Below are 10,129 nucleotides of genomic sequence, written 5' to 3'. Positions count from 1 at the left end.
CCCATGAATGTTCCCACACACAGACCCATGACTAACAGACAAATAGACCTCACTCTAGCTGAAGTAGAACACTTGGAGTACATGAAAGAGCTAACTACTATTGTCAGATCTCTCTCATACTAGGAAAGCTCAGGAGGAGGTACCAGGTGAGGACCCTGACTACCAGCCTGTGGAGGGTGGAGACTGGGTCAAAATCCGGGTCCACAAGAGAAAATGGAACCAGCTAAGATGGTTGGGGCCATTCAAGGAAACCATGGCAACACCAACGGTGGTCAGAGTTCAGGAAAGGTCCGGCTGGCACCACCTGTCCCACTGCCAGAAGGAGTTCAGCCCACAGGAGATGATGGAGCCAGACACAGCCTGAAACAAGAGGCAGAAGCAGATGTGAGTCGAGACCAAAGACTTGAAAAAGATGAAGGGCAAGACCAAAGCCCTGAAGAACCAACTGTTTTACATGATCAGCAAGGTTATGTTGTAAATAAACAAACTCTTAGGGGGTATAAGAGAGGGAAGACGACAGCATGTGGTCGTTGGTGGTTGGCTGTGTTGGCTCTATCCACACTACTTGTTTGTGTGGGTGAAGCCAGCCCTGTCAACACGTGGGTAAAGTTTATTCAAGACTTAGGTAGAAAAGTGTCCCCAAACAGGACTGCGGTGTTAATTTTGTCTAAATCCAAATCCATGAGAGAGTTGTTTGGTTCAATGAGTAGACCAATGGCAGAGACAGATCAGGCCTGTGGAATGTTGTATTTTATGAGGAGGGCAAAAGACAAGCAGAGCCAGCTAAATTGTACCCTAGGACTCTTATGGACATGAGATAATTGATCAGGGTAATAAGAACGTATCGAAAGGGACTGGGGGATACAAGATCTGGGGAGGGTGTTTGACAAATGGGAATCCAGAAGCTGTGGATGGAATAGGGACTGTAACGTGTGGGTTTTGACGATAATTGGAAGATAGTTAGGAAAAGGCTTGTGTACTCACCCAACGATGTATGGTTAGAGTGAAAACCTGGGGACCACTGTGGCTGAACCAATTTTAGAGAATCTGAAGGAAGAACGTGTTCCGCCATCATGTATCTGTAACAATGGCTCTTTAGCTGTGGGTGTAACAGTGCACTGTAGATCTTATGCAGGATACCTCCCTGAAGAAGAAGAGCGCAGGACACATTTTAGCACACCCTATGGGTGGCATTTAGTGTATGTCTCATATTTAATTACTAGAGTGACCTATCTTGCTCTAAACTATGGTATGGGATCACCCTGGGGGTTTATGTGGATTTGCGGGAGTAGATGTTATCTGGTAATCCCAAATAACTGGCGCGGGCGTTGCTTCAAATCATATCAAATGTATTTATATAACCCTTCGTACATCAGCTGATATCTCAAAGTGCTGTACAGAAACCCAGCCTAAAACCCCAAAACAGCAAGCAATGCAGGTGTTGAAGCACGGTGGCTAGGAAAAACTCCCTAGAAAGGCCAAAACCTAGGAAGAAACCTAGAGAGGAACCAGGCTATGAGGGGTGGCCAGTCCTCTTCTGGCTGTGCCGGGTGGAGATTATAACAGAACATGGCCAAGATGTTCAAATGTTCATAAATGACCAGCATGGTCAAATAATAATAATCACAGTAGTTGTCGATGGTGCAACAAGTCAACACCTCACAAGTAAATGTCAGTTGGCATTTCATAGCCGATCATTAAGAGTAATCTCTACCACTCCTGCTGTCTCTGGAGAGTTGAAAACAGCAGGTCTGGGACAGATAGCACGTCCGGTGAACAGGTCAGGATTCCATAGCCGCAGGCAGAACAGTTGAAACTGGAGCAGCAGCACGGCCAGGTGGACTGGGGACAGCAAGGAGTCATCATGCCAGGTTGTCCTGAGGCATGGTCCTAGGGCTCAGGTCCTCCGAGAAAGAGAGAGAATTAGAGAGAGCATACTTAAATTCACACAGGACACCGGATAAGACAGGAGAAGTACTCCAGATATAACAAACTGACCCTAGCCCCCCGACGCAAACTACTGCAGCATAAATACTAGAGGCTGAGACAGGAGGGGTCAGGAGACACTGTGGCCCCATCTGATGATACCCCCGGACAGGGCCAAACAGGAAGGATATAACCCCACCCACTTTGCCAAAGCACAGCCCCACACCAGTAGAGGGATATCTTCAACCACTAACTTACCATCCTTAGACAAGGCCGAGTATAGCCCACAAAGATCTCCGCCACGGCACAACCCAATGGGGGGCGCCAACCCAGACAGGAAGATCACGTCAGTGACTCAACCCACTCAAGTGACGCACCCCTCCTAGGGACGGCATGAAAGAGCACCAGTAAGCCAGTGACTCAGCCCCTGTAATAGGGTTAGAGGCAGAGAATCCCAGTGGAGAGAGGGGAACCGGCCAGGTTTCCTCTGTGAAACTCTGACATCTTATCAAACCAGCAATGACTTGTTAAAAGAGCAGAATAGTATGGTAGTATGGTGGCATTGGAGACATGCAATATCCCCAAACTGACATGTTAACATTTTTGGCCTAGATTCAATCCGTAGCACCAAAGATCCAGACTATAGCGCAATTGAAATTTAAATGCAATGTTCCCGCGTTAACGGAATGTATTCACAGTAAATGCTGCATATGACGGCCAAATCTAATTACCTTTAAATAATGAAAATAACGCTATGAGGTGGATCATCCGCGGTACGGCTCAGTTCTAGTCCTTAGAGTGGGGTTACTATGGGTGGATCAAGTTCTTTATTCAGGAGTTATTTATTTAAATACAAAACCAATTCCCAATACAACTTTATAAAACACATTTTACTTCATAATCCAAAAATACAAACCATACAAAAAAAATATGTTGAATCATTTCTAAAGCTATCACATTAGGTCCTGACTACATGTCACTGCACTTCTCTGGTGTGGCTCAGTTAGTTGAGTATTGCGCTTGCAACGCCAGGGTAGTAGGTTTGATTCCTAATAAGTAACCACAAGATTTCAAGGGAAAATTCCTGCCAATGACACATGAGAACCAGGAAATTAACTACTTGGTCATTCTAGGTTCAACACGCAAGCCAAAGACTCCACAGTGCAATAGGCAGATTATGGCCCATTATGTTATATTTACAAACTTTATTGACTTGCTCAAGGTGGGTCATACTGGGCTGTAGACTATCGCAGCGCTGCACTGTGAACTGTTTGAAGCTTCAGGGGCTTTTGCTCATTAGATTATTGCATACAGGTTCTGATTGCTCACTCTGTAATCCGGAGTGTGTCATATTTTTTCTTTGCCCAGAGCAGGCGGGTTACATGCATGTCACCACGGTAACCAATGTCACTGCTCCAGCAGTACTCAGGAGACAGCACTCTACTGGGCTTATGGAGCCACAAGTACTTGTTGAGGTGACTCTCATCATGCCACAGAGCCTCCACCTGGTTCTCCTTGTCCTCCATGATGGTCTGGTAACAGGTCTCTGTCATATTTTTCACGTTCTGCCACGAGCCTCCAAACACGGCAGCATGATAGTAGAAGTCCCCAGTCTCCATGTAGGCCCTGGACCTGGGGTTGCGGTCGTAGGTGTACAGGCTCTGTGGTCGGTGGTAGTAGTAGGCGTGGAGCAGAGCAACAGAGTCTCCCAGAGCCTCTGAGCCAAACCGACCCACAAACACCTGGTCCACGTCAAAGCAGAAGATGTAGCGGCTGTATCGACGAATCTGTGACTCAATGGCGTCTGCAATGGCCCTCATACGCATCATGGAGATGTCCTGCCAGCGAGAGTGTCTCTGCACCCTCACAACTTTCAGGCTCCGCCCAGGACCAAGATGGATGTTTGGTACCCTCTCGGGAACATCCGTGAACACATAGTATGTCACAGGTAAAGCCACCATAAAGTGACGCTCAGCAGACAAAAGGAATGCCTCCAGGTAGGCATCTAGATACCTTGGGATGGGAAGGAGTAAAACCTCAAGTTTAAGAATAGCATCTCCAAATATGCTGCTTACAGTAAGTGACAGAAGTGTTTCATAAGAATGCTAGAAAAAAAAATTGGTCACCAAGATGAAAAACCGACCTGCCCACAGCGAATACAGTGAGAGAGACAGAGGAGTGGTTCCTCCTGTGCTCCTGGTCGTAATGATCTGGGTCAAACATTCCATCCCAGATCACAGGGGCTCCCCAGTCAGTGCAGGTCTGAACATCACCTCTGGACCTGGTAGGAACAGAGCCCAGCTAGCACATAATGTTTCTTAGAGCTTGGTGAGAGCGTGGTTGACCTATGGTTATTTTGCATACATTGGGAATGTTCTCATAGTTCAGAGAACGTTAAGAAACAAGGTTATTCTGTGAGAATTTCAATACTTCAGCGTAACGTTTCCTACAGTTTTACTTATTGTTCTATTTAAAGTCATGTTCTCATATTGTTCTGAGAACGTTCAGAAACAACGTTCTGTGGGCATTTTAGTATTCAGCATAATGTTTTCTGAAGGTTTCCTCAGGGTTCTATTTAAAGCCATGTTCTCAGAACATTGAGAACTTTCCATAAAAACAACAAAACATTAGTAACGTTCAAAGTGTGTTCTAAGAATGTTAAAAATATACATCCCGTTCTGTGTCAACAGAACTCTATGCTCGATCTTGTTTAATGTGTTAAGGTGTCTTGGCAACGCCCACTAATTGGTCACACCTGATCTTAATGAGTGCTTGTTTCCGTTGAAATGGGGTATGTTTGAATAGACTAAAATTAACAGCTTTGTATGAGTTTTAAAAAAACATGCCACACCATCTCCTTCCAGGTGGCACAGTGGACTAATTCCATGGAACAGAAGATCATAGGTTAGAATCTCACTGACGCCATGTCACAAAAATCATGTTTGCACAATGAATGTCTAAGTAAAAACTTTTTTAAATAAAAAAAAAATTATATATATACGTTTAAAGGAAGATTTTCACAAACCTCCAAATAACATTCACCTTTCATTAAAAACATTTATAACAATTAGAGAATGTTCTCAGAATGTTATTTAGTTACCTTCAAACAACCTATAATTTCAGTTCACAGAATGTTAATAAAACCTCCCAGGTAAACTTTCAGGGAACCACAGTAAAATGGTCAGAACCTCTCTGCAACCTAAATATGCAGACGACACAACAGTAGTGGGTTTGATTACCAACAATGACGAGACGGCCTACAGGGAGGAGGTGAGGGCCCTCGGAGTGTGGTGTCAGGAAAACAACCTCTCACTCAACGTCAACAAAATAAAGGAGATGATCGTGGACTTCGGGAAACAACAGAGGGAGTAACAATTAGTAACAAACAAAAAATAGTTGGCCTTCTTGTGTAAACGCAGCCAGAGAAATGTATTTATTTAGACATTAACCATGCATGTATTTTTTTGTGACACAGCATCAGTGAGATTTGAACCTAAAATCTTCCATTCTCTATCCATGGAATTAGTCCACTGCACCACCAAGATGAACATACCAATTCAAATAGTATGCATATAAAGCTGTTCATTTTAGTCTATTCAAACAGATACCATTCAAAAGAAAACAAGAACCCATTAACATCAGGTGGGGCCAATTAGTGGGAGCGGCCAACACACACACTTAATTAACAAAGATAGGGTAAGAGTTGAATACCCCTGCGCTATGAGGTCCGGCGCTTGCTGACACCTGGTGTCCCAGGTCTAAATCAGTCCCTGGTTGGAGGGGATTAATGAAAAAGGTCCAGAGTTGAGTTTGAGGGAGATAGAGGATAGATTGTGTTTTGGTGATGCTGAGAACGGAATGTATCAAAGTTTCAAATAAAATTCTTAGAACATTCTCTGACAGTTAATATAGTTTATGGGATGTTTTCTTAATGTTCTCGGAAAAATTTGGTAACATGACTTTAAATGGAAACCTATAGGAAAATGTATGCTGAACTACTGTAATTCCTACAGAAGAATGTTGTTAATGATAATTTTCTGAAAAATTTGAGAAAATTCCCAATGTCAAACCAGTTGGAGATAAGGTGGCTGCAAAGAGATAGGCAGCGCCATTGAGGCAACCTCCATTTTGATTTAGTCCATTTTCTTAACGATTGGTTGATTCCCCCTGATGCCCCGGTTGGACAGGACTCCAACAAGGATCAGCCAATGAAGTTGGAAGTCCTGCCCAGTTGACTACATTAAAATGGTGAAAGCCCTCAATGTCAATGCCCAGTCTAATATGGCATTTTGGTCACTAGAGACCTCTATCAAGCTCTATGGAACCTCGTAGAAGGGAGTATTTGCGGTGAGGAACTGGGGTGAGCTTAGCCCCATACTTTTACCAATAAAAAAAGCCATTAGATTTCATTTTCAGACTCCAACACAATATAAATAAAAGTAATGAACACAATAAAAGGAATGGCATGCTCTGAACATGATTGATATAAAATCATGATGTCCTACCAAAGGTCCAGGGAAGCATCTATACTATTCCCCAGCTTCAGCTTCTCCCCAGGGGCTAGATGACATCGGTTCATGGGGATTAAGCCCTCCAAGTACCTACAACACAACAACATGCTGGGTCAAAACTTAAACAACTGTTTCTATGTTAAAAGGTATGGATAGTGTCAAGTGACTGAATTCATATACACTGCTCAAAAAAATAAAAGGGAACACTAAAATAACATCCTAGATCTGAATGAATGAAATATTCCTATTAAATACTTTTTTCTTTACATAGTTGAATGTGCTGACAACAAAATCACACAAAAATTATCAATGGAAATCAAATTTATCAACCCATGGAGGTCTGGATTTTGAGTCACAGTGGAAAACCACACTACAGGCTGATCCAACTTTGATGTAATGTCCTTAAAACAAGTCAAAATGAGGCTCAGTAGTGTGTGGCCTCCACGTGCCTGTATGACCTCCCTACAACACCTGGGCATGCTCCTGATGAGGTGGCAGATGTTCTCCTGAGGGATCTCCTCCCAGACCTGGACTAAAGCATCCGCCAACTCCTGGACAGTCTGTGGTGCAACGTGGCGTTGGTGGATGGAGCGAGACATGATGTCCCAGATGTGCTCAATTGGATTCAGGTCTGGGGAACGGGCGGGCCCGTCCATAGCATCAATGCCTTCCTCTTGAAGGAACTGCTGACAAACTCCAGCCACATGAGGTCTAGCATTGTCTTGCATTAGGAGGAACCGAAGGCCAACCGCACCAGCATATGGTCTCACAAGGGGTCTGAGGATCTCATCTCGGTACCTAATGGCAGTCAGGCTACCTCTGGCGAGCACATGGAGGGCTGTGCGGCCCCCCAAAGAAATGCCACCCCACACCATGACTAACCCACCTCCAAACTGGTCATGCTGGAAGATGTTGCAGGCAGCAGAATGTTCTCCACGGCGTCTTCAGACTGTCACGTGCTCAGTGTGAACCTGCTTTCATCTGTGAAGAGCACAGGGCGCCAGTGGCGAATTTGAAAATCTTGGTGTTCTCTGGCAAATGCCAAACATCCTGAACGGTGTTGGGCTGTAAGCACAACCCCCACCTGTGGACGTAGGGCCCTCATACCACCCTCATGGAGTCTGCTCAAACGGTCAGTAACAGACACATGCACATTTGTGCTGGAGGTCATTTTGCAGGGCTCTGGCAGTGCTCCTCCTTGCACAAAGGCGGAGGTAGCGGTCCTGCTGCTGGGTTGTTGCCCTCCTACGGTCTCCTCCACGTCTCCTGATGTACTGGCCTGTCTCCTGGTAGCGCCTCCATGCTCTGGACACTACGCTGACAGACACAGCAAACCTTCTTGCCACAGCTAGCATTGATGTGCCATCCTGGATGAGCTGCACTACCTGAGCCACTTGTGTGGGTTGTAGACTCCGTCTCATGCTACCACTAGAGTGAAAGCACCGCCAGCATTCAAAAGTGACCAAAACATCAGCCAGGAAGCATAGGAACTGAGAAGTGGTCTGTGGTCCCCACCTGCAGAACCACTCCTTTATTGGGGGTGTCTTGCTAAATGCCTATAATTTCCACCTGTTGTCTATTCCATTTGCACAACAGCATGTGAAATTTCTTGTCAATCAGTGTTGCTTCCTAAGTGGACAGTTTGATTTCACAGAAGTGTGATTGACTTGGAGTTACATTGTGTTGTTTAAGTGTTCCCTTTATTTTTTTGAGCAGTGTAGAACAGCCCTACGGTCCTTCTTCCTAAACATATGCTGCACAACAAGAAGCAAACAATTGGCGTAGGGGAACAGCAGAGGAAAGGGAAATACTTAGTCAGTTGCACAACTGAATGATTCAACTGAAATGTGTCTCACATTTAACCCACCCCTCTGAACCATTGAATCATGGTGCTTTCATTAAGAAAATACACACCTTATTGATGTAGGTGTGAAGTAGGCTATGAAGAGTAGCACAGAGGCACATCCTGCACATGTGAATACACGCTTTGCCTTGTACAATACTCTGACGGAAAATAGACAGAAACGTTACGTCAAAAGGTGCGATAGGAGGTCAATGCAAACACTAAGGCCTATAGTTCCACTTTCACCTGATAACACATCATAAAAGACCAGGACATTTTTTCATTCTCTTTTCTGACAATGAAATCATTGACTCCAACATTGTGAACATTTAATATATATATATATATATATATATATATATATATATAAATAAAATAAACATCATGAAACATGTTTGTTAACATTTAGGCCTAATATACGAGTTTGGATTAGCATGGTTCCAGTCAAGGTGTTTTTTGTGTGTTTTTTTTTAATACCCCAAAATGAAGTAAAAATATAAATAACTGGTAATTTCATTTATGTTAAAAATTAGTCTATTAACATTGATGACATTGCATCATCACAGAAGCCATACCTCATTGCGTGCCTGGAACTTTTGTCCCGAAGTCTGTTTCAGATGGTGAAACTGAGTTAAATTAATATGCTGAGGAAGTTAAATGTACATTGTTAAGGTGAATACCAAACGGATGTTATTCTGACAATGATGTACAGCTCATCATACAGATAATTATTCCCATGAATTTAGGGTAATAAAATATGCTTAATTGAATAGCCTAAATGTATCATACATCTGTGATTCTAAAGTGGCCTAAATACAGTTGGGTAATATTAAATCAAATGCAATGGACTGCAAACTGTCTGTAAGGCACTAATATCACGAACATATAAATTAGACAGCGTTTACACAAATTAAAAACAGCAATGTCATCAGGTGTAGATGGAAATGTTGTCGCCTACCTGCTTTGCTTGTTAGAACACCTAGCCGATTGATGCGTCTATAAAACACTTAATCTCAAGAGAAGTAGTTTCCTGTATATTGCGAGGGGGTAATTATTTACACCCAAAACATGGACGGAGAGAATCAACCCAACACCAGCATCTGATCATGCGTCGGTTTGTCCTTTTACCTGTTAGCGTTTTTCGTCATTAATCTTGTTCTGGGGGCAGCTCTGCAGAGTGGTCACCATCCGACACAGCCACAAAGTTATAAAATCACATTTTAAACTTAACCACAAAGCTAACCCTAATATGTAATTAAAAACCTAAAAGCAATTTTGTTTTCATGAACATTATAGCCAACTTTGACCTTGTAGTTGGCCAATCAAAAGTGGATAGCGCTCAGTTCTGCCTCCAGGACAAGACTCGTGACAATAAACGTTGATTTGCGAGATTACCTTTCGAGGTTATGATGCTATATACAGAGCAGAAAAGAAAAATAAACAACATGCAAAACCCGATTGTGAGATATAAAAATACCAAATCGCTGTGCTGAATATCGCCAGGTGTGTATCATAGACCAATTTCAAATGCTTATTGTCATCAAAATGTCAAAGAATGGTTTTATACCAGTCCGTTTAGGTCATGAAAAGGCATTTGGGAATCTTTTCATTCAGGTGTATGACCACACCTTACTGCAGTTAATACTTTCCACAGGTAACTGAAAAGTACGGTATCTCTAGCATCATATGCCTATTTGAAATAAGTGTGTTTGCCAAGGAACAACAGTTGATAACAAGAGCCTCTACTTGGAGGGTACTATGGTGTTGAATGCTGAGCTGTAGTCAATGAACAGCATTCTCACATAGGTAATCCTTTTGTCCAGATGGGATAGGGCAGTGTGCAGTGTGA

General features: G+C 43.3%; 1 protein-coding gene across 1 annotated transcript; it reads right to left on the bottom strand.

Annotated features, from left to right (window-relative positions):
* Positions 1-2,954: 2,954 nt before the first annotated feature.
* LOC139369903 (alpha-1,3-galactosyltransferase 2-like) lies at positions 2,955-8,891 on the bottom strand. The gene is made up of 5 exons (XM_071109183.1): positions 8,856-8,891; positions 8,352-8,441; positions 6,432-6,527; positions 4,070-4,207; positions 2,955-3,939 (listed from the first exon to the last, which is right to left on the bottom strand). The coding sequence occupies exons 1-5, from the start codon at positions 8,858-8,860 to the stop codon at positions 3,252-3,254; spliced, it is 1,017 nt and encodes a 338-aa protein (XP_070965284.1). The 5' UTR covers positions 8,861-8,891; the 3' UTR covers positions 2,955-3,251.
* Positions 8,892-10,129: the final 1,238 nt, after the last annotated feature.

The sequence above is a fragment of the Oncorhynchus clarkii genome, chromosome 17, assembly GCF_045791955.1.
Source record: "Oncorhynchus clarkii lewisi isolate Uvic-CL-2024 chromosome 17, UVic_Ocla_1.0, whole genome shotgun sequence".
NCBI lineage: Eukaryota > Metazoa > Chordata > Actinopteri > Salmoniformes > Salmonidae > Oncorhynchus > Oncorhynchus clarkii.
This window is presented reverse-complemented; position numbering and strand designations above follow the sequence as displayed.

Bases quoted from the DNA above. Each gene is read 5' to 3' on its own strand.
- LOC139369903 (XM_071109183.1), bottom strand. The intron at 6,528-8,351 runs GTGTGTATTTTC...GTTGTGTTGTAG, and splicing joins TTCACACCTACATCAATAAG to GTACTTGGAGGGCTTAATCC. The intron at 4,208-6,431 runs GTAGGACATCAT...TGTTCCTACCAG, and splicing joins GATGCTTCCCTGGACCTTTG to GTCCAGAGGTGATGTTCAGA.